Source organism: Diabrotica undecimpunctata, chromosome 3 (assembly GCF_040954645.1).
Source record: "Diabrotica undecimpunctata isolate CICGRU chromosome 3, icDiaUnde3, whole genome shotgun sequence".
Lineage (NCBI taxonomy): Eukaryota > Metazoa > Arthropoda > Insecta > Coleoptera > Chrysomelidae > Diabrotica > Diabrotica undecimpunctata.
In genome coordinates this window covers 170,296,565-170,322,321 of record NC_092805.1, presented here as the reverse complement: position 1 = coordinate 170,322,321, position 25,757 = coordinate 170,296,565, and the positions used below count along the sequence as shown (strand labels likewise).

The following is a 25,757-nucleotide window of genomic DNA, read 5'->3' as shown; positions in this document are numbered from 1 at the left end:
ATTTTAAGAAAAGTGTGGCAAAATGTCAAAAATAAACAAAGATTTCAACAGATGGCAGCACAATAAAAATCTAATTTAGTTACAGAAACCCAAAAAATATCTGACAGAAACCATTGTTTTTGCAGAAATTTATATAAATAAATGTCATGAAAATAAAAAGATTTAGAGGAATCTTTAAAAAGAAATATTAAAGCTAATATTTGGTCCTTGTTTGATGCATTGATTTAATTGAAACTTGTTGATACACTGTTCTATCGAGTTAATTGCATTACCGATATGACATTTGACATTTTATTGGTTAAAAATATCCATGAAAAACGTCTGTCAGTCGAACTCCGATGCCAAATACAGATGATTTAGTTCACTGTGGCAATATTCTAGAATAAACAATAATAATAAGTTTTTTAAAAATCTAAATCATGTTTGATCAGGAATTCGTTGAAGTTAATCAAATAAATAGTTTTTTGTCGTTTTTGGGAAATGTAAGTACTTATTTTAAATTTTTTATATTATTTTAATAAATATTTAGTTCAAGGTGGTGTGAATTTTATACATATCTGGTTTATAATGTAAACCGGTTGGTGTATGGTTCTATAATTGAGTGATTTCACTATTAAAATCAACAAACCATTGAATAGGAAGATGTAATTATTTTTTTAAGAGTTAAGTTTGTGCAAACTTGTAAAATTAAACCCGCCATTCAGTAATGTTTATTTAAGTTATAATACATCTAATTTTTTTAGATCAAATATTATTGTAGAACAGCTGTAGCTCAAACCTATATACTTTTACTTTCGTGCATAATTTATTGATTGGTGTTTTGTAAACTTATTTTTATTGGAAGCACATTTGATGGATTATGATTGAGTTGGTTATTCAGTTTGTTTTGTTAGTAATTGGAGAATTTGTAAGAAAACATCATAATGCCAGTTTTCATTTCGTATAACTTTACACTATAGATGAATTTTTCTATACCAATATAAATGTTTTGTTTTATTTGTACTTGGTCCCAAGTAGTAGCCTGTCCAGGATTTTTATTTGTGTGTGCCAACAAAAAATTCTTCCTTTTGCATAAAAATTGGTCACCCCTTATCACTAACCAATTTTCACTTTACTACCGAGAATTGTAGAGAGTATTAGAGAGAACATCAGTAAGACATCATCAGTAGCTTTGCCTTTATCCCTGTATGAGGTCGACTTCCTTAATTACATTTCTTACTGAGTTTTTATCTTGGGTCCAACATCAATGTGTTTTACATGTTCTGCCTGAGTGTCTTCCTCGGCTCTTCTTTTGTCTTCTTCTCCTAAGCATTCTGTCACATGCACTGTGCCCAACATTAAGTTCTAAACATATATTTTTAATTCTGTTGTGACAAAAATTCCTACTCCATTTCTATGCCGTGGGTCACTCTTTTCATTCCCACTATAATACATATACTATCTTTTTGTCTGCATGTTCCTAAACCAGACCATCATAATTCGCTTACACCAGTAAAATTGACAATTTTAAGCCTTTGACCTCCAGAATAAAATTTTCAAATTTACCAGAAGCATGAAGGCTTCTAATGTTCTACTTGCTTATCTTAAGAGTAGATTGTGCTGTTTTTGAACTAAGTGATTCTTAGCACCCCTTCCCTAGCAAAGGGCTACCCAGTATTAGGGGCCGTGATTTTTGTTTTCTTCACCATAGCAATATCCTGGGAAATAAATAACAGTGTGGTGTCCCATTGACTTCACTGTTTTGAGTTCATCTGCCTTTAACTCTAATGTTGCTTTTAGGGGTATATTTTTAATAAATATCTTTGAGAAAATCAAGTAAAAATGGTATTAACACAGCAAAAAGGTAAATGTATCAAACATTACTTATATACAGATGTTAAAGTAAATGATGAGTGGCTATATTCAAAAGTGGATAAATAAGGAATTTTAGGTAACATGCTAAAAAAAATCACAAGATCTCATAAGAATAAATAGGGCCAAAGAAATAATTACTGTAAAGATGTAACTGAGATCCAATAGAAAAAAACAGATTTCCTGTTAAGGTAGTATTAGTGCTATGATAAAAAAGAAATTTAAAACTTAGAAATGGATTCGTAAGATACTTTTAGTGGTCCAAAAATGATACAATAGGACTTGTTTTCATATAAATCACTCTATGGCACAAACATAATATTGTTCATATTCATAAAATTCATTCTTTAGCATAATTGGTGTGATAAAAATTTATAAAATTGGATTAAATAGAGAAATTACTCTTGACTGATATTTTCACAGTCTGTAAGCACATTTAAATAAATATATGTATTATGCTTATCAGCTAGACTGTATAAAGTATAGATATACTATTATCACACTTTTTTGCTTTCAAGATTCATTATAGAACTGTAATTAGATAGATATAGGCTGTTTTTGCATTTTTCTCTATTTATGCTGATATAATGATGAAAAATTGTTAGCTTGTCATAGAAGCAAACAAAATTTGAAAGTCCAAGTATTTTATTATTCAAAATATATACTTCCTTCTTAATAGGATATATTTGTTACAACATAATGTGTGCAGCACTGCTAAACCTTTAAAAAACTCTTTTTTATTATATTCTGCAAATTTATTCTTTTTAGATCCTAGAAATTTACTCAAGCTTCATACATGATGATAACACAGTTTAAGAAGTTTGTGTCTTTTTTTAAATCAAGCATAGATCACTTCATGTAATCGAGTGTAATTTTTGTGTTGTTGTCTTTCCTTATTGTGTTTTTCATATTTTTGTTTTCCAAGTGTCGGGGAGCTAACCCAACGACCTAACACCGCTCCTTTTTTAAATGTGCTTGGGACCCGCTACAGTAGAGTTAAAACCTTCATTTTATTTATTTGTGTTTTGGTTTTGGTTATTGTGGGTTTTATCTGTTACAGTGATCTTTGTATTTTCTCTGTTTTAAGGCCTGTCTCTTTACTGATGTGTACTATTCTCTCAAGTAGTGGACATAATTCTATTGCTGAGTTGAAGAGAATGGTTGTGTAATCTGCACCGTATATCATTGGCTTTTTCAGTGGAAATTTTTAGTTAGTTCTCCATGTAATTAAGTTGTTACATAGATTCTTCCAGCTCTCCAAATCGAAGGCCTTGCTATAATCAATGAGACATATACATATATGATTTTTCAATGATTTGTCATTATGTAGCATGATTTTACTGAAGTGTGTTGTGGCTGTTGTATGATGATTTGATTTAGTAATGGATTGGTAACGCGAGAATTTGCTGTAATATTTAAAAAGCTATAAAATTTAAAGCTGTTGGTGTTCCGGGCACGGAAAGTAAGTAACTAGTACACATTTAAAAACTGACTTGATCAAAATATATCGAATTTTTACCGTCGAGTTGATAAAATTTTAATCAAAGTTGATTTCGCGCGCTTAACTGACATTCAAAATCGCCGGTTTCTTCAAGCATTTTTGTTCAAAATTATTTTAGCTACATTTTTTATTTGAAACATTTTTCTATGGCATACGGTAAATCGATTCCCCTCACTATTGGGGTTTTAATGGGAAGAAGGGTGGTAAACTTTTTGCATATTTTTTTGAGGTCCCAAATTTGCCATTATCAGCAAAATTCAGCTTGTTCGTATGATTTTTAGAGGTCCAGTGGCATTTTCGTCTCTGACGACTGGAGTAATATATTTATGTGACTCCCTGGCCTATCGGAAATACGATTATGGTTAGAAATTAATTTTGAAAATAACGTTTTCAACAGATTAAGAATCGGTTGATTTTTAAAGAAAAACATTAATATGGTGTTGTGTTGTGACAAAAAATATATGAATATTTAGATTTACTAGATTTATTGTCTTTCAAATGACTCAGGTCACCGTATAAAATTAAAATTGTTTGAATTTTTAATTAAAAATACCATAAAAATGACAAGTAATTCTACATATTGTTAAATCTTTCGATATTTCGATCGTACATGGGTATTTGTTGATACAAAAATCTTGTACATGTAGTACACTATTCTCATTGAAAGTTTATTATAACCAGGACGGGGCAAGTAATTGCTCATCTCCGATACGTCGCGACCCAATGGATAATAGAGGCCTAATCGGTATAAATATATGACTATAGAACAGGTGTGAATAAAGTTTAGCCAAATAAACACTAGCGGGTCACGGGGACTAATTTGGATTTTGGTTTTATTCAAAAATCTTATATAAAAGGTATATAATTAAAAGACCCTTTCGGGCTACATCACAACAGAACGTTTTCGGACTAAGAAGTTCTTCATCAGTGTATTTACCTGGAATAAATATTACCACTTTAGTGAATACAAACGTAACTAAGGTTAAAAAAGCAATGTGGTTAAGTACTCACACCTGGTGAGTATTTAACCACATTGCTTCATGACTCATCAAATCCTCATGATATTGTTCAACATATATTTGAAAATAATGTAACTTTATCTTTATCAAATATCACTATTTCATTAAGAATCCTCCTCACTTTACCTGTGTCTGATTTTCTGATGGGTGATCATTTTTAAAATTAAAGTTAATTAAAAATTATTTGGCGTCTACTATGGTACAGGAAAGATTATCTGGTTTGGCAGTATTAGCTTTAGAGCAATAGCTCGTCAATAAAATTGACTTTGAAGTTAATACAAAAGAAGTTGCTGCAGTCACATTTAGAAAAACACTCATTTAATTCAATTTAGATTTAAGGTGTCAATTTCTAGATTTAACTAATATATTAATGTTTTATTTGTTTTCTTTTTGGCATCATCAGTAAATCTACAAGAAAAATAAAATTCTTGCAATTTCTGGTACTGGTATTACGAGTAAAAAATAGAAAATTATATATTTATTCCATAATTGGATATAGTAGATTTAAAGGGCGCTAAAATATGCACCGCACACGGGCGCCGCTCAGCCTTGCGGGGACCCTGCATCCATTCTTTGTATATGTCCGAACCAGATACGTTTGTTAATCCTTTTTCGTCTAGATATTGCTGTAGCTATATCTGTTTATAATTTTATCAAATCTATTAGTATTTAAAATACACACCAATTAAAAACCGAAAGGAAGAAGTCTAGAGTATTCACTGAAATAATAGAGAGACATATGATGTAGATGTATAGAACAGATGTACATGTGTAAACGACTACATGTTAAATGCTGACACTGAAGTTAAACGACAAAAACTATAACATAAAGACATAAAGTTATAGGAAAGAGAAGAATAGCTAGGAAGACGATAGGTAGCGTTAGGTACCGTAACAGACAGTGATATATATATATATATATATATATATATATATATATATATATATATATATATATATATATATATATATATATATATATATATATATATATAAATATTTTTGTAATTATACTATAAACAATAAAGTATTGTTTGAAAAATATGAATGACTATTTATTTTTAGTCTGCATCTCTAGACAGAATATCCATTTAACTGAAATAAACACGTTATCGATATTCTTAACTGCGACCTTACTAGAATGATAAAACTGTTATTGTCTCGAGATTGTAATAAAAACAAAACTTGTGAACATAAAAGGAGTATAAAAATTTGTAAATATCTTATTGAAATATGTATCGTCGTACATGAATCAGTTTGCAACAATTTGCAGCTCTATACTACTAGACCGTCGGATTTTAATTCGAAGTTCAGCCACTATTTTATTACTTATGCCTATTTGTGTACTGAAAATGTCATATGAGATAAACAGAAAAAAGGAAATTTGTAGTTAAACCGGATTCGTTTTTCAGAAAATTGAATTTTGGAACAATGCATGTTAAGGTCATAATTAACACCCTTGGGGGCGAGTAACCCTTACGCCAAAATGTTTGAAGCGAAGCTTCTATACTGGAGTTGTATTTTTTTTTTCTGTACAGTAAAATGCTGAGGCGAGCGTCACGGAACTAGCGCCACAAGATCGTGTCGTCACGGGTATCGTCATATAATCGCGGTTCTTGACAACGACTCACTATTTTCGAACAATTCGTTTCTAGTCATCATATTATATTTACTTTAAGCAGATTTAAATTAAAAACTGCTTAAAAAATAAGCGTCCCTTCGTTAGCTATTTCGAGAACATTTGGCGAATTGTTTTGTAAGCGATATCAATGCGAATTGTAAGCGATAATTATTATTGTAATTAGAATTTGTGATACCTATTTGTAATTAAGTGAATTTTTGCAGTTAAAATAATGTTAGTTAAACCAGGTTATGGTTCACTTTATCTCTGAACCCACAAAAAAACGTAACAATACTAACATTTCTTTTGTTTCAGATTGAATGGCGAGACCCATGGTTGATAGCATTGTTCACATTTCACATTTCCATATTTATGATGGCCTTACTTACTAGAAATTACGGCAATTTTCAGGCTCTTCTGTTCTTCTGTTTATGTAAGTAGAAAACAAATGCGAGATATGTACTTTATATAAAGGAGAGATACAATACTCTGTTTACCTCATGGAGGAGTGTACATATCCACCAAATCCTGTTTTTTATTTTCAGTACTATTAGTGTATTTTTCTGAAAGTATCAACAAAATGGCGTCGACGAATTGGAAGATATTCTCGAGGCAACAATATTTCGACAGTAATGGTCTCTTCATATCTGTCGTCTTCTCGATACCAATCCTTTTGAACTGCATCTTGATGGTGGTAAGTTTTAGATCATTTTTTTATGAGCATGAAACGAAAAATGTTATTCTTTATTATATGTTTATTTATTTACATTTAAAACAAACAATTTAAAAAAAAGGTGACAGCTACAAGGTTAAGAACTTGTTTTGGAAGACAACATTGTCGCTAAACAAACAAATAAGAAATCTGTATCATAAATGTACGGGGTGAATTATAATGAATGAATTGTACACATTGTTTATGAACGACTATATCGAAAATATACATAGTACAAGTTTCTATACAGGGTGAAATCGGAAAGTCAGATCAATTTTGTTTTCAAATGTTTAATTTTTCTAGCCATATTTTTAACTCATTTTCTTCTTCTTAGAGTGCCATATCCCTACGGAACGTCGGCGACTACCATGCTTGCGACTACTCATTTGAAGTTCACTATTATTGGCAACATTATTTACCGTAGAACTCGTTTTGAAAAATTTGGTGGCAAACAAACTTAAATGTGTTAAGGAGTCAGATAAGGCAATCGAAGCATACACAAAAAAGCAATTTCTTGTTCTTTGGTGGAAATGACTGTCTGTTTTTCAGTATGTCTCCAGTAAGTTAATATCTTCCTTTGTATCGTATTCGTGGTCTTTCTACTGATCGTCTTTTTATTGGGAACCGTCTCTTGCCGTCTTTACTACTCTATTTGTTATCATTCGGCTTATATTATGATCGTTGCATTCTACTCTTCTATTTCTTACCCTGTTCTTGATGTTCTCCACTTTGCATCTACCGTCTTACCATCATCAACTTTTCATGACAAGAAGTGTTTTTATCTCTACTGTTTCGATCATTCTTTTCGTTCTGTCGGTGTGTCGCTTTGCCGTTATGTCATTATTGGTCTGATGACTGTTTTGTAAATCCTGCCTTATCGTTCTCGACATTTTTATTTCTCCATATTGTTTCATTGAGGCATCCTGCGACTCTATTTGCTCAATTGACTTCTGTTTCGAGCTTTCAAGGAATCTACGCTTTACCCGGTGATCGTATAGCTCCAATTCTCGCTCCTAGTCACTAGAACGTATTATTTTACTTAATGTTGGTAACTAATTAATCTTTTTGGTTCCCCATCTAGACGTACGTCTACTTCAACTCCTAAATTAGTTTGTATACAGAAACAATAACACCAGTTTTGACTGTCATTGTTAGTCCTTTACATCCTACAGTCATTTGTAAAATGCGTGCAGACCTCTACGAAAAAGCTATTAACAAAATTTTTGTCTGTTCATCAAAAAAATTTGTCTGAATGCTTCATTGGTTAGACAAAACTAAGTAATCTCTTTTTGAGGTACAGTAAAAAAACAGATTTTGTTAAAAAGTTTTTACTGATATTTCTGACTTCTAAGAACGTAGACATATTTCTACGCTGTGACTCAGTGAACACAAAGTAAGCGTAACTTGCATTTTTATTATTAATATAAACACGAATACAATTATAATTTTGGAGGTTATAGTGAATATAAAAAAGCCGTAATCGGAAGCAGAACTACAATTGATAGAAGATGATTGCTCCGACATAGAACTTGAGTAGTGATGGTTCTGAAAATTATGGCTGGGTGTCGGTCATTGTAACAATTGAAGATAATTTGAACCTTATCTTTATCTGTGTCGTAATAATATTGACCAAATTCTTTCCTCATAGATGTGGTACAGACCGAAAATATTGAAATGGAGAGGAACGTATTTCAACTTCGTAGTCAAGATCGTTTGTTATTCAGCAACCAATATACTGGAATTTTTGTACGGATTCTATCTGTTTGTTGTAGATACGAATATTAATGTCGACATTTGGTGCACGTATAACGGCCATTACTTTTGTTTTATTTGTGTTTATATTCATCCCCAAGCTATCCCCTTCTCTGGTTATGGTATTCAAAAGTCGTTGCAAACCCTCAGCACTGTCCGCAATAATGACGGTGACGTCTGCGTATCTTAAGTTGTTTACATATTCTCCGTCGATTTTTATTCCTTTTTCAATATTTTCGAGGGCATTTTGGAAGATCTTTTAGGAATATATATTAAACAATAGTGGAGAAAGTACACAGCCCTGGCGAACTCCTATTTTTATTGACATTTCTGCTGTCATACTATTGTCTATTTTATTTGACGCCATTTGATCCCAATATAGGTTTTTAATAAGGGCCACCGTGTAATGGTCTATACCATGTTGTGTTAGGGTTTCTGTGAGTACTGTGTGTTTTACTCGATCAAACGCTTTTTCGTAGTCGATAAACAGAGAAACATTGCGAATAAAATGCGCTAAATGTTACATACACTAATGTTTAAATAAAAACAACAATTGTTACAAATTGTATCATCGTCAGTAGTTATATACCGTTGACTTACAATGTATAGATATGCCCAAAAATGTTTAAGTTCAAATATTTCGAAAAGGGCACTTAGTACAAAATGCTAGTTGAGACCAAAAATTTATAAAAAAATGATACTATATACATCCACAGGCACAAAATTGTAATCAAACATATTCATAATTCATGACTAAAAGCATTAAAGTTTGACGTATACCTGTATTATTAATGTTAAAAATATTTTTTTCAAAGTTGTTGGAATAATCATACGATAAATAAATAAATGGCAGCGTGCCAATCGTCCACCAGCCATGTCTTATTCTGTGTAATGTACCTATAAAAAAATACCCATTAGAAGAAAAAAATTTCTTCTCACTAAACAATGTTATTATTAATTTGGCAATGATTGCGGAAATGTTTCACTGCAAAATAAAATATTAATATTTCTAATATAAGCGTACACTTATCGTAATGTTTTTTGATAAATAAAAATTTCAACTTCCAATATTTACAGACGTGAACTTTAGATCTTATAATTTTTGTTATTGACGTCCTTGAGCGTCTTAAAACAAAATAAACGGATCTCGCCTGTATTATTAAATAGTGCTACCTCGCTTCCCTCATATAAACTGATAATAATTTTCAATTGAGATAAATCACTTGGTACCTAAATCGAATTATCTAACTTGTTTATTAATATTTTAATGTGTATCTATGTTTATATATATATATATATATATATATATATATATATATATATATATATATATATATATATATATACAGTATACTCCCTCTATAACGAACACGGTTATTACGAGGTTTCGCTTATAACGAGGTACATTAGATGTCTGTGGCTATAAATAAATACCTTTTTAAACTGCCCCGCAATAAATATAACTGCCGCCCGCAATAAACTTCTTTACAATAAATACAACTGTTTCACATATTTAGAAAATATGATAGATAGAATAATACTGAACAATTTAAATAGTGCAGAATCAATAGTTTATGTTATTCTTGAAAATGGGCTTTATACATTATGTAGTTGGAAAAATGCAAATACAGATTTTTTGTTTTAACCTATATCATTGACATTAAAAAAACCTCTTTTTTGTTTTAATGTATTTCATTGACAATAAAAGTAAACAACTTTTTTTCAAAAACGCATTTCAAACAATATTTATTAGTATCTTATATTGCTCCGAATGGTTTCACTATAGGAAGTTAATGTTTTAGAAAACTACATATTCATATGTATGCACAGTATTATTGTTGTCTGATATAACGAGATCGGCTTATAACGAAGTAATTAGTCTGCCATTTCAGTTCTCGTTATAGAGGGAGTCTACTGTATATATATATATATATATATATATATATATATATATATATATATATATATATATATATATATATATATTGTTGTGGTATTCAAAATTGAAGGGTAAAAATATTAAATGTACGATGAAATCAATATTTCAGAGATTATAGAAAATAAAAAAATACTCCGAGCTGCCTGGAATTAACCAAAGGTAATCTTAGTCATAAATAATCTTTTGTATAAATATAACAAGTGAAATAGTGCGGGTACAATGAATAGAAGTTAACGATGGTTTTTCTCCATAAGCCATAAAGTGTTCCGTAAGCCGGATTTGCGCCATGAAAAGGACAATAAAAATAGTTAATAAATAAATGATTGTTCGGAATATGTAAATACCCAGTAGAAATTAAGTGTCCTTGTAGACATAATATGAATTAGGAAAGTTTGTAGATATTTCTGATTTTATGTGGGGGTGGTATGCAAATTTCTGATTGGCCGAGAATTTGGAAAGTGGTGATGGGTGTGTATAATGAGAGGTTGTATGAATGGATAGAGGAGATGAGAGAGTCAGTTAGTTCCAGTTTCTTAAAGTGAATGGTTGGTTTTCGAGGTGGTATCCAAGGGTAGCAAGTGATAAAGAATAAGTTGTGAGTTGGTGAAGTAATTGTGTCCGACGGTAGCTGATCTGGTACAAATTTGTAAGTAAACTTTTCCTACTTGTATTGTACGTATCGCTGTTTATTTCGGAACGAGAGATTAAGTTTGGCGAGAGGAAAAGAGGCTGGCATCATTGGAAAGGTACGTGCATTCGAAGGAGAGCATTGAAGACACTAAATTGCAATATCTTGTTTAATATTGCCAATTACATAGGAGGCTGCTGAGAACTGATAGTTCATTTTACATACAACAAGGAATTGGACAACTCAAGGCAGAGGAAGCGTTTCAACGGGAGAAACATTCATAATATATTAAATTTGAGAACTTTGGGTTAAAAAATATTATATCATATTAGTAACGTGTGAATAAGTTGTCGATAGTCGAAGGAGATCAAATTTGTTCTGAGAAGGGACACGGAGCTGTGGAGAGAATTGAATAATTCATACAAATTTTTCTTGGTACAATCGTTATATCAAAATTGCATTAGGAAGGACACTGAATATTATTTGATTTGTTTATGTAGAATAATAAGCTGTATCTTAGATTGTAGTTGTATTATATTATCCATGCATTATTAAAGGTTCACGTACGTAGAACGAATTTTGTTTGATAAACATTGTATGCTAATAATTTTTGGAGGTATTTTAATCAGTTTATTTTATTACATTATTTTCATATCATATTATGTTGTTTTATTCCGTTATTCTTTGGACCTAACCCATCAGCTGTAAAGTATAGATATTGAAGCACGAGTAAAACCTGAGATAACAAAATTGAAAGGTGTGATATAAATCATCAATCAAAAATTTTAATAATGTTTTATATATATTTTTTGTAAAGTTTTAAAATTAAAATTCTAGATATCACATATATATATATATATATATATATATATATATATATATATATATGTATATGTATATCTTACCTATTAAAATTAATCTTTTAATATCTCATATTTATCACTTCTCATTATCTGTCCCAAATAGGAAACTTTTCATTGTTGTAGAGTTTGTAATAATACACGTAAATGCTCCATTATACCAATTAAGTTAGATTTTTGCAAAGCTGCAGCCATTGACTTGGAATAATAAAAAATTTCAAAACTAAATATCGCACCGAGGTGCGATATTTTGCGACAGATCGCCATGCTTCAGGCAATAAGGTTTGTGAAAACATCTTGGGATGACGTGTCTACGACAACTGTGAGCAATTGTTTTGCTTCTTGCGGATTCGGAAACAATTCAGTTACACAAGAAAACCAACCAGAAGGTATCTTTCCTGACTGGACAGCTAAGGATGCATTTGGACGTCCGAAATCTTCAATTCGAAGAGTTTGTTGCTGTCGATTCGGAGGCACCAGTCTTTGCCACATTAACGGATGAAGAAATAGTGGCGGAAGTAACAGTGCTAGAGGAAGATTTAGGAAATGAAGAAAACCTTGAATAATAGCAGTCACCTACCTATTATACCTATTATACAGGGTGACAATTGGCAATAGGACGATTTTGAACTAAATGGTACACAAGCAATTTACAAGAAAATACTATTTTATTAACATCGAAATGAAGATTTCATAAAAGCTAAAGCATTTATGAACACGCATAGCACAGCTATATAACACGCTCTAACATCGTTCGATCAAAATTCTTCAACTAGATCAAATTACGAGGCTTGCTAGCGTATACACGAGTCTTTAAATACCCCTATGGAAAAAAATCACAAATTGACAGGTCTTGAGACCTTAGAGGCCACGGCAAATCTCCAAAACGTGAAATGAGTTGTCCTGGGAACAGGTTGCGGAGAATATTCATTGAAGCATGGGCAGTATGTGCTGTGGCACCATCCTTCTGAAACCACACAATCCTTAGGTTTATCCCTCTTCTACGTAGTTCTGGAACCAAAAAGTTTGGATCATGTCAACGTAGCGAATAGAATTAACAGTGACGGTATGGCCAGCTTTTGGCCCAATAATACCAGTCAGACCAATGGCACACCACACTAGGGATTTTTGAGAATGTAAAGGACGCTCATGGAGATTTCGTGTGTTTTCAGGAGGCCAGTATCTGTAATTCTGTTTATTAACGGTTCCATCCAAATGGAAGGCTTTGTCGCTTATTAGAAGATGCTGACACCTAAGTTATCGTCCAAAAGAACTTGCATTCTCGTATCGAAATCCTCACATTGTTCAACATCTCTTTCCATTAATTTCTGGACAATCTGCAATTTGTAGGGGTGAAATTTTAGGTCCTTATGCAACATTTTTCTAAATGATTCCCGATTAATGAATAAAAATTGAATATATTATTGATCTGCGTGGCATAAAGCCAAACTGATAATTGGATAATCCGGTTTCTTCACGTATCCGTCTATCAATTACTCTTTCTGTCATATTTTCATGGTGTGACTATGGCCCTGTAGTTTGAACATTCCTGTATTTGGATTTGTACCACTTCCATAAATAATTATTACAATAATGTCTAAATTCCCTAGATCTAGAATCTAGAAGAAATATATACCTACCACCTTGTCAAACGCCTCAAAAAATATGGGCCTGCAAGTAAATGAAGATAAAACTAAGATAATGGCATCAACACCCAACAATAGAGCCAGAAACATCGGCCACCAATTCACGGTTGATAATTCTACCTTTGAAGTGGTGGACAAATTCACATACTTAGGCTCCCTGATCACCAAGGAGAACGTCATGACGGAAGAAATCAAGCGAAGAATAATCCTAGCAAACAAATGCTATTTTGGACTGAGTAGACATATGAGAAGCAGAAACTTAAGCCAAAAAACAAAAGTAACCATATACAAAACCCTTATACAACCAGTGTTGACATATGGGTCGGAGACATGGACCATTTCCAAGGCAGATGAAAATCTCCTGCTTATATTTGAACGAAGGATCCTGAGAAGAATACTCGGTGGCATCTGTGAAAATGGTGTTTGGAGAAGGAGGTACAACTACGAGATATATCACAGATATAAACATAAATATATTTGGTGGTAAAGACGTAGTATCCTTTATAAAAATAGGAAGACTAAGATGGGCAGGACATCTGGCAAGATTACAGCAGAACAACCCTCCTAATAGAATCCTTATGTCGCAACCTGTGGGAAGTAGAAGTAGGGGTAGGCCAAAACTCAGATGGATGGATAGTGTAGATGAGGATGGTAGACAAATAGGCGCAGCAAACTGGCAACAGTTGGCAATGGATAGAACTGACTGGAGTAATAGACTTATGAAGGTCGAGGCTCTTTTATAGGGCTGTAGCACCAATGATGATGATGATGTCTAAATTTGTCTCTATTTGATATGATCTTGAAATAAATACATATTATCCACTTTTTGCGTTGTTCTGCTTCTTTCTTTTAACCGAATAAAATCATTTATAGTTCGTAAACGTAAAAATGTTGTGTTTATTTTACTAGTCAAATACGTATTTTCTCGGATTTATAATATCCACTTTTTTGGAACATTTACAGGAAAACATTCTAATGGGATCCAACTTTCGTACCTTCTGCTAATGGATTCTCATTTTTTAAGTTTATTTTAAACTCTACTGTATGAAATAAATGGATAAACGCCAAGCTTTTCTAAACAACCGCGTTTTAGAAAAAACCACAAAATTCAGTGGCTCGGAGATCCATTTTGAAGTGAATATATATCGTGTGAATTACACTTGTGTTTATGTCTATTTTTAGTAGAAAATGCGTCTTATAAAAGCATAACTTTGAATTTTTGTGACTATTTTTTGCCATGAGAGGGTCATAGCTGAATCTTTAAGGAAAACATGGTGTAAATAAACCAAAAATGCTTCAATACAAATGCAATTCGTATTCTTCAGATTTCACCTCCATTAATTAACTGTTGGTTCTTTCTTAGATCTTTAAAAACGCTGGATCAAATGATGTGCTATTGCGTGAGTCGAGATGTATTTTTAAACCTTCTTCTTCTAATTTTGAATAAAATCCTTTATAAAAAGGTATATAAAAAATAAAAAGTATATTTTTTTTTTATATACCTTTTTATAAAGGATTTTATTCAAAATTTTTAATATATGGTATACAGCCAAACACAGGAACTTAGTTTCCTTGTGGGCTTCTTCTTCTAGTTCCATGACCGTTATCGATCGTTGCATATCATTTGAATAAATAAGGATTTGCAATCCTGGAAGGAGTTGGAAAGGAAGATCAAAGAAGACTTGGGAGGAGACGCTTTGGCAGAATATGTCGGTAAAGGGAATTGATGTTGGTACGACCCAAGATAGAACCTTATCAAGAAATTTAATTAGGGAAGCTTACCCCGTATAAGGATAAAGGCAAAAAGAATAATGAGTCTATTTCATTTTGTACGTCCAGGTGTATCTGCTGGTAATCTCCAGATGTACAGGCGACGCTTTGGAATTTTGAAAATTGTATTTGTGATAACTCGTCGGTTCTCTAAACAGAAACGCTAACATATCTCCTCTTTGCTGCTGATGATATTTTCCTGTTCTTATTCACCAAGTGAGCTCGTGTTTCTTTGTATATGCTAATAGCCTTTATAAATCATTATAGAATTTCTTAATGTCGTCTTCGTCATGGTCTTGTGTGGGTGCATATACGTTTAATACATTTATATTTATTGTTGTTGACAGTTGTATCATTAATATCCTGTCTGATAATAATAATATAATAAGAACAATTTATTTTGTATTTTTTACAGCTGTGTCCCTGTCTTTTGTTACAATTGTAGCTATCCCATTGGATTGTCTTCTCCTGCGTAGTATTCGCTCCATCTCATTTCGCTTATTCCAAGAATATCAAGGCGCTTAATTTCTTAAATAGTAATATGTAATAGAAAATGTATTTATGATTTTGATCGAGAGCTTATTGACCATCCCCGTCCCATTTAAGGAGAGCCTATACTCGGGGCCGTTGTATTTTTCAGCCATTGTTATGATTTCTTCTTGGAAAACTGAAGATCTAGGTACTTTCCCGTTGCCTTTTTAGATTGTGCATTAGAAAGAAAATAGCGACCCGTTTGAGTTTGGAAACCTGATAGGGATATAATGGAAGAATAAAGAGGCAGGGATAATTTAGCAAACGTATCCTGCATTTTATCGTACCGCCAATGTATAAATCAAATGGCGGTACATAGAGCATCTTCAGGGGCATTTCGTCAATTTTAACCTATCCAACAATCTGTTGAGAATGTCATAAACATAAAATTGTACATTACACCACACTACACAAGGACAAACAGTTTAAATTTTTTAAAAAGTCGAAGCTACATTATGGTTGGCATCAGGGGGGCCTGGCTCCTGATGCCAACGTATCTAACGCAGTCTAACTCATACAGTTTGACCCACTTTTCTAGTTTCAACTTCCAGCATCTTTCCCTCTTACCTTTGCCGTTGGTCCAGCTGCCTTTCTTCTTCTTTTTTTTTCTTGATCACTGCACGGATATAGTTGTGTACGCTAGTCTAACTGTGCTTTGTTTTTAATTATTCTCTTAATCATTTCTCTCACTGTAACAAAATTCACACCAATCTCTCTTTCCATTCTGTTCCTTTCTACTATCCATATGTTTCATCCTAACACCGTATGTGTCACAGTGTCTACAGTATAGACATTCATCTGTGTCAGCCTTTCCGAACCTAGACAGGTAGGTTTTAAAAGGACCGGTGTCCTGTGAGCGCCTGCGTCAGGAAATAATCCAGCATAAAAGAATAAGAAGAATTGACGTTGCGTAAAAGAAGAAGAATTCGTAAAAGAAGAAGAATTGACGCTATCTTCATGTTGCGGTTAAGTTAGGTTAGGTCACATCTGGGGAAATCTGGGTCAGGGGTCTGGGGAAATTTGCCATATTCTCCATAAGGAGCGAGCGGTTTTTCCCCAGAATCTGGGGAAAAAAGTGGGCTGAAGTGGTACCTTATCTACTCTTGAGGCCACAGTCCACCCAATCTCTTATGTTCGGGATCAGCATTTTCGTCCACTGTGCCACATCCTCCGTGTTGTTCCAAAACTGCAACCGAAGGATTGTTGCCTACCAAGTCCACTACGGTTTAGGAAGCTTTTGACTTTTGTGCCTAGGCGTCTTTTATGTCTAGACGTAAAACTAACATTTTTATATTGTCAATCACGTCACGAAAATTAATACTTTTGGATGTTTGAAAAAAAAAACGATTTTATTCATATTATAATGACTATTTCGACCTTTACTGCCGATTCGTTTTAAATATTGGTCATCTCTGTTTCAAAAAACTGCGGTTTCAAATATTCACAATATTCAGTAGTTTGTATAGTAAATTTTAAAACGAAAAAATACATAAAAACCCCTGATCCAATTATTTTTACGTTGCAATATATCCATTATCTACGCCAATGCTTCTCTAACACCTTAATCATCATATCTTTCACATATATCTGTAAAAATAATATTTTCACCTATTGTTTAGCAACTTTCAAAGCCTAATTCAAACAAATCTATTATTTAGACTGCATTAACCACACAAAAATCGAAAGTGTTGGAAGAGTGTGTTAATACTAACTCAACAATAAAATTAAAACATGGATTATTTACGTCTGTTTCCTCATTTATAGGTGCACTAACGTTTAAAATTAGCATATTAATGTTTTAACAATATTTTTTCGCTAGTTTTAAATGCCATAACTGCGATAAGAGAATGCTTGTTGTAGTAAAAATTATTTTTGTCTTTGACGTTATCGATTATTTTAATAATTATATTTTTAGTACTAATTCTATTATCGGAAACAAATGGATAACAGTAGTCTTCTTCTTCTTCAAGTGCCATCTCCGCGGCAGAGGTCGGCAATCATCATAGCTATTCGGACTTTTGAGACGGCTGCTCTGAAAAGTTCGTTTGATGTACATCCGTACCACTCTCTCAGGTTGCGCAGCCATGACATTCTACGCCTCCCTATGCTTCTCTTTCCTTGGATCTTTCCCTGCATAATCAGTTGGAGCAAGGTGTATTTCTCTCCACGTGTAATATGTCCGAGATATTCTAATTTTCTTGTTTTTATTGAATTTAAAATTTCCATTTCTTTGTTCATCCTTCCCAGAACCTCTTTGTTTGTGACGTGTTCTGTCGATGATATTTTCAGAATTCTTCTGTACAGCCACAGCTCAAATGATTCCAGTTTTTTCATTGATGTCGCATTCAAGGTCCAAGATTCCATTCCATAAAATAAAGTCGAAAAAACATAGCACCTCGCCAACCTAACTCTTAGTTCCAGTTTTAAATCCCTGGTACATAGAACTCTTCTCATTTTGTTGAAATTTGCTCTAGCCTTTTCTATTCTTATTTTTATCTCCTGATTGTAATCATTTGTGGAGTTAATCATTGTTCCCAGGTATGCATATTTGTCCACTTGTTCGACGTTGGTTTCGTTTATTAGAAGATTCTCGTTATTTCTTTGAGTTTTCGATATTCTCATAAATTTCGTCTTCTTGACATTCATTGTTAGACCATACTCTTTTCCATACTCTGCTATTCTGGTCACCAGTCTCTGAAGATCTTCAATGTTTCGGCTAAGATCACAGTGTCGTCCGCATATCTAATGTTGTTAATGGGAACTCCATTTACCTTTATTCCAGCTGTTTCACCTTCAAGAGCTTTTTTCAGGACTTCTTCGGAGTAGGCATTGAAAAGAATTGGCGACAATACAGTCGCCAATAACAGTAACAGACAATAACAGTAGTAGTCGTCCGCAAATGCAACTTCTTATGGGTATCTTTGCATTGAGTTGGTGATTAACGAAATACCTTGTTTTGCGTCGTTTTACCCATAGGTACCAAAAAACTTTTTTTTTGTTGCGCCACTATTGTTTAAACGGGGACTATTATTATTTGGGAACCTATCGTTGCATTAAAATAAACATTTATTCATTGCAATATATATTTATATTCTACTCAAATTTTCTTCGTCTGTCAACATTCCACTTACTTTGTGGGACCACATCCTCTTCAGCTTTCTGGTTTCTATGTTTCTGGACTCCTGGACATCTTTTTATCTAGGTATCATTTTTGGCACCGTAAGTATTTCCTTGCTTGGTTGTCTACGGCAACCACCTGGCTGGACTTTGATTAGATAGTCAATCAGTCAATGTTTTTCTCGGTACATCCTCTGTATTCGATTTCTGTTCATGGATACAACAGGTACCTATACAGTTTCCGATTTATTAATATTTTTGCAAATAATCATTTTCTTGACCTAAAAAGTTGATTTTTGTATATATATATATATATATATATATATATATATATATATATATATATATATATATATATATTCAGAGATTCTACAGTATCTGCTTTCCCTCACTCAACCGTTTCCATCTCTCACTGTTGTCCCATTCTCCATAGTTTACGCCTCTCTTACTCATGGCTTCGTCTACTTCGTTCCTCCAGGATCTTTGGGGTCGTCCTCTTTTCCTACTTCCTTTGGGGCTCCATTCGGTTATTCTCTTTATCCATTTGCTGTCGCTAGGTCTTCTTACATGTCCATACAACTTTAGTCTTTTTTGTTCTATATATGTTAGTATGTCTGCTTCTATTGATGTTCTTTGCTTTATTTCGTCATTACTTCTCCTATCCATTTTTGTTACTCTGCAGCATCTTGTTTATAATCCAATTTTCAGCTTCATAATACTTCGCACTAATATTTTATAAATCTGGGTTTTGATCTTCATATTTAGGTGTCTATCCCACCATACTGAGTTAAGTTGTCGGATTGCTGTTCTTGTTTGTCCTAATCTTTGCTTAATTTCTTCCTCTGTTGTTGCCTTTTTCGTGATTATAAACCATAAGTATTTGAATTTATCCTTTCCTTGGATTGTTACGTTGTCGTCAATCTGTAGATATTCTATGTCTTCTTCACTTGTAGATAGGTACTCGGTTTTCGCGAGGTTATTATCTAGGTCAGCCTTGGTATATTCTTCTTGTAGTTTCTTCATCATGTAACTGAGGTCTTGTTGGTCTTGTGCAATCACTACTTGATCGTCTGCAAAGCTTAACGTATATAGGTATTCGTTTCTTACCGGTACTCCCACGCCTTCGCATTTTCTTTTCCATGTAGTCAAGGCTTTCTCTATGTATATTTTGAATAGGGTTGGAGATATTGAACAACCCTGCCGGAGCCCTTTTGTTGTGGTGAAGTCTCCTATGATTCTTGTTCCCATTTTAATAGACACTTTATTTTCTTTATACAGAGCTTTTGTAGCTTCTATGAGTTCCGTCTGTATTTCTAATTTGTACGTTGCCTCCCATAGTTCTAACCTTGGTACACAGTCATACGCCTTTCTTAGGTCCACAAATGCCAAATGTATATCTCTGTTTTTTGCTTTTTTCTTTTCCAACAGTTGTTCCAGTGTGTATATATGGTCTTTGGTGGATCCTCCCCGATTTTGCCTTTTATCGCTTGCTCTATCTTTTCTCGCAGTATCTTCTCATATAATCTTCCTATTGATGATATTACGCTTATTCATCTGTAGTTTTTGCATCGTTTTCTATCTCCTTTCTTAAATATAATTGTCATATATGCCTCTGTCCATTCCTTTGGAAGCATATCATCCGGTGTAATTTTTTGGAGCCCTACTTTATAAGCTCAGGTGAGATGCCTCCAGGCCTCGGTACTTTCTTATTTTTTATTGCTTTTATGGCCGTTCTCATTTCCCTATCTGTTATTTCTATTTCTTGTTGTAGCGATCTGCTTCGTCTTCGCCTGTTTTATTTTCCAATGCATTGTGATCTTTATTCTGTTAACAGTTCCTTGTAATAGTCCTTTCAATCTTTGCCCTGTATATTTTCCAATTTTTGAGTTTTGTTTCAATCCTCTCAGTACTTTCCATGACTCCGAAGTTCTTGTACCTCCTTTGTATGTTTCAATATTTAAGCAGGTTCTTTCCCATTCTTCATTCTTTTGTTGTGTTATTTGTTTTTCACTTCTCTATCTTTTTCTCTATATTCTTTATAAACTTCATCGTTGTTTGTAGTCAGCCATTTTCTGTATAGTTGCTTTTTTTCTTCAATTATTCTTTTTGTTGTTTAATTTATTTCATAATAGTGCTGTTTATTTGTTATATGTTCTTTCTCTCCAAGGGCTTCGAATGCTGCTTGTTTTATACTCGCTTTTATATGCTCGTTTATTTCTTCGATGTTGCCGTATGTATAGTTCTAGACGTTGTTTGTATAGTTCTCTTATTGATTGTTCTTGGAGTAGTTCTATATTGTATTGTTTTTCTCTTATAGTGTTCAACGGTTTTTCCTTTAGAGGGGGTCCTGTTATGTTTCCAATGAATGCCCATTTTTGCTGTCAGTAGTTTATGGTCAGTTCCACATTCTGCTCCTCTTCTGACTCTCACATCTTTTATCTTTATTGTGGTATCTTGTTTGGCTATTGCGTAGTCTATTATCGATTTCAGCTTTCGTGTTTCTTGAGTCCATGTATATTTATGAATATTTATATTTGTATATTTATGATTTTTGTAATTTATTAAAAATAATTGGTTAAGATGAATTGAGATTTGCGAAACTTTAACGGGTTAAAGGAGGCATTTTTGAAGAAGATTCGGCAAAAAGACCGAATCAGAACAATTTCGAACTGGGGAGGTCTCACGCTCTGGTCTATTTGCATACTATTTGTATGCTGTAGCAATTTCCGGGGACGACTTTGTTGTAATTTAGTTTTAATTTGAACTACTAGTTATATAGCAGGAATAATTATAAACGTTAACTTGATCAAGGTTTTTCGTTGATTGTAAAATGCTTCAAAGTTCACTGGAATAAATATGTATGCGGAATTTTAAGTGGCATTCTCGATTCTTTCGTTGATTTTTTTGTTTAGATATCGTGACTGTAAGCTTGTATTTTGCATTTAATAGAAAAAGAAAAACAAGGCAATTGTATGACTTGTTGTTATTACTTAACACAGTTTTAAAAAAGTTATTATGTATTGAGACTTACAACAAATAAATCATTGAAACTTTTGTTTTCAAATTGTTTTTGTACACACATTAGCGTACGTCTGTAGAGCTAGATTTCGAACGCTTACAGCTTTTTAAATCTTCCTGCTTCATCGTCCACGTTTCACATCCATACAGCAGTAAGGACAAAACGAAGCACTTTAATGTCTGAAGGATGGCCAACTTTGGGTGGCGTAGAAATTTGTTCATGTTAACAAAAAAAATTCTGACGATTTCAATGCATCTTCTAATCTCTTTTGAATGGTCCATCTGAGTAGCTTTTTTTTCTAGATATATGTTTTGAATTTTAGAATCGTCGATAATTATTTTCGTGCTGTGATGCATGTGGGTTCCACGGTCAAAAACCAAAAGTTTTTGAGGAGCTTATCTCTAGTCCCACTTTGGCGCTCGATTTCGACAGGACATTCATTAGTGTCTATAGAGGTTCTTCTGATTCAGCCAATACTACATAGTCCTCTTCGTATCTATATCCTCCGTTGATTTTGGCACCTTCTGGACATTCCTCCAGAGATTCCTTAATAATATGTTTCACATAGTCGTTAAAGAGAAGCGGAGACAGAATGCATCCAAACTCTTACGGCATTATTCCCGTATCGACCACTGTGTTGAAAAAAAACTGCCAAGACTTCCAAGTTATCCTCTTCCACTAGTTTTAACAGTTCTAAAGGTTTTTCGTCTAATCCAACTGCCTTATTAACTTTATAGTTTTTGATTTCATCTATCGTGATCTTCTGTCTCTCTAAGGGATTTCATTTTTGTATCTCCTGCATTGCTCTTTTATCTTGGAAAAGTTCTCTAACGTTCTCCTCTCATCTTCTTAATTTCTTAAAAAAATGTTCTTTGATAAATCTATTAGCAGTACTCCTTGCTTGTCTTTTATGTGTCCTTGTTGATTTTTTTTGACCCATTCCAGTTACGTCTCTTATTTTTTTGCGCATATTTCTCATATCATATTTTATTTTTAGTTCTTCTATCTCTTCCTTCTTCTTTCTTTATATTTCCTTGTTGTTGCTGCAGTATATGTATGTATAACGCGGGTTGAAGAAAACGGTTTATCTGGCAAGAATATTTTAAGTCTTCGAAACCTCACAGAAGATTAAGATTATTTTTTGAAAACTATAAGAAGCAGGAAAGGATTACGAAAATGGAACAAGTGAAACAAAAAAAATATATACAGGGAAGCTCAGAACGAAGCAAAAAGAATTTCGGGGCAAATCAGGGACATCGGCAATCATTCCAAAAGTTTTCAAATGTGTATATTTTGTGATCATAGAAAGATCATTGTAAAATGTTCTTCTTCGGCTTTTCCCATTATGAGTTCGCCGTTTTCGTCCTCCACAGCACTCTATTCTCCCAGTCACCTTCTCTGAGGTCTCTATCTATCATAGCATTTCCGACGTATGGCATGTGACAATAATAACTGAGGAAGCAGAAATCACAGAGGAAGATATAAATAAAGCACTAAAGAAATCCAAAAACAATAAGGCACCAGGACCTGGGAACATAAAAATGGAACTGCTGAAATATGGAGGCGCAAGGATAGTATCCTTTATACGAATGTTGTTCAATAAAATTGAAGCAGGAGAGAAGATTCCCGATGAGTGGAATTTATCATACATGTCCTCCATTTTCAGAAAAGGTGACAAAAGGTCACCAAATAACTACAGAGGGATCAGTGTAATGCCTTCAATAGCAAGAATCTTTTCATCTGTTATAAAAGAAAAACTAGAACAACACATGGACCATTATAGCGAAGAACAAGCCGGATTCCGAAAAGCCAGATCATGTTTAGATAATATATTCATTATGAGACCGGTGATTGAAAAGAACAAAGAAAAAAACATTGAAACACATATGACCTTTATCGACTTAGAGAAAGCATACGATAGCGTGCCCAGGAAACAACTATGGGAAGCAATGAGAAGAATGCGCGTTAGAGAGAAATGGGTGAATATAACACAAAGACTGTATAAAGAAACACAAGTGCAAATAAAGTTAGGTAATGAAATAACAAAAACAATCACCGCAACAAAAGGCCTCAAACAGGGATATGGTCTCTCACCTACACTTTTTAACATATATATAGATCAGGCTTTGAAAAGATGGTATAGAAAATGCGGAACAATGGGCATACCAGTACAAGAGAATATATTACATTCACTACTTTTCGCAGATGATCAAGTCATTTTTGCACAAGACAGAGAGGATATGGAATATATGATAAGGAAATTAAAGGAAGAATATGAACTTTGGGGACTCAAGATAAATATGTGCAAGACCGAATACTTATATATTGGACCCGAGGTTGCAGATTTGAACTTAAGTTTAGAAGAAGAGACTATTAAGAGTTGTAAGGCTTTCAAGTATTTAGGGTCAATGATTAGCCGAGATGGTACTTGTATGAAAGATATAGAAATGAAAATAGCCCGGGGAAAACAAGCCACAAGAGCACTTCATGGAGTGATATGGAACAACACTCTAACCAAGGAAAACAAAAAGAGGATCTTTCAAAGCATAGTGATGAATATTACCCTATATGGAGCGGAAGTATGGCCAATGACAACAACAATACGAAATAAAATAAGAACAGTTGAACTGGACTTTATGAGAAGATGTCTACAAATCACGAGAGCGGACAGAATAAGAACAGAGGAAATATGGAACAGAATGGAAGTAAAATGCTCAATTACAAAAAAGTTGGAAAACAGAGCCCTGCAGTGGTACGGGCATGTACAAAGAATGCCAGAGCATAGGTGGCCGAAAAGAATATTAAACTGGGACCCCCCGGGAATAAGATGGAGAGGAAGACCTGCTACAAGATGGAAAACATACGTCGGAAATGCTATGTAAAATGTTTATTAATATAATATATGTTATTTAGTATCTGTATTCAAGTAAAAAAATACTTCATTCACGTTTTAACAAATATATTATTAATCATAAACTTCGTTACATACTTTCTATACGAAAGTGACTAATAGCAACTGGTTTTCTTGCATAACAATTAAAATATACATCAACATATTTTTATCTATTATCTAATTGCGGAATCTCGATGATTGTGTATTCTAGTTAATTAGTGGAATGTTATTTAATTTAAAATTCATGTTCATCATTATTATAGAAAATGTAGACAAAAGTATTGATCTACGGATATAGATACAATAATACAAAGTACAATACTTTTGTATGTATTGTCATTTTTGTATAGGTATTTTTGTCAATATGTCTACAACAAAACAAACAAATGCATAAGTCTTTGGTTTACTTTTATTGGTTTTGATTCGTTTAGCTGTATATTAATCGTGGTTTTCGTATTTTTTGTACACACTTGTAATTGATCTGATCAGTTGTGTTGGTATTATTTCCATAATTGCAAATAGTTCAGATCTGTTGACCCGGTCCCGGTTTCTAAATCATGGCAAAGTAATGATAAAATTGAGTAGATAGATAAGAGGGCTTTCAGACGAGGATACTGTATGCGAGATACAGAATTTACGATGGCTGCTGTATCGTATTCACAGGCATGCTCGTCAGTATGAAAACAGTAGCAGTGCAGTGCGGTTATAGTTTTAAATTATGGATGTAGAAGAGTGTATTATGCTGTGGTACATATTAAATAAAAAGAAACTGAAAAGACGACGTAATTTGTGGGTTCATCCTATTGTAGAATTAAGAGAAACCAAGGGAACGTATAATTTGCTGTATCAAGATTTATTGCAAGATCCATCGAAGTTTTTTAATTATTTTCGAATGTCT

At 33.2% G+C, this 25,757-nt stretch overlaps 1 protein-coding gene across 1 annotated transcript in view; it reads left to right on the top strand.

The window, feature by feature from the left end:
• Nucleotides 1-277: 277 nt before the first annotated feature.
• Nucleotides 278-25,757, top strand: part of Tmem18 (transmembrane protein 18) — a 42,256-nt gene continuing 16,776 nt past the window's right edge. The window contains exons 1-3 of the mRNA XM_072527548.1: nucleotides 278-482; nucleotides 6,308-6,425; nucleotides 6,538-6,686. Of these exons, the coding sequence (XP_072383649.1) occupies nucleotides 420-482; nucleotides 6,308-6,425; nucleotides 6,538-6,686 (330 nt within the window). The 5' untranslated portion in view covers nucleotides 278-419. The remainder of the gene's footprint in view (nucleotides 483-6,307; nucleotides 6,426-6,537; nucleotides 6,687-25,757) is intronic.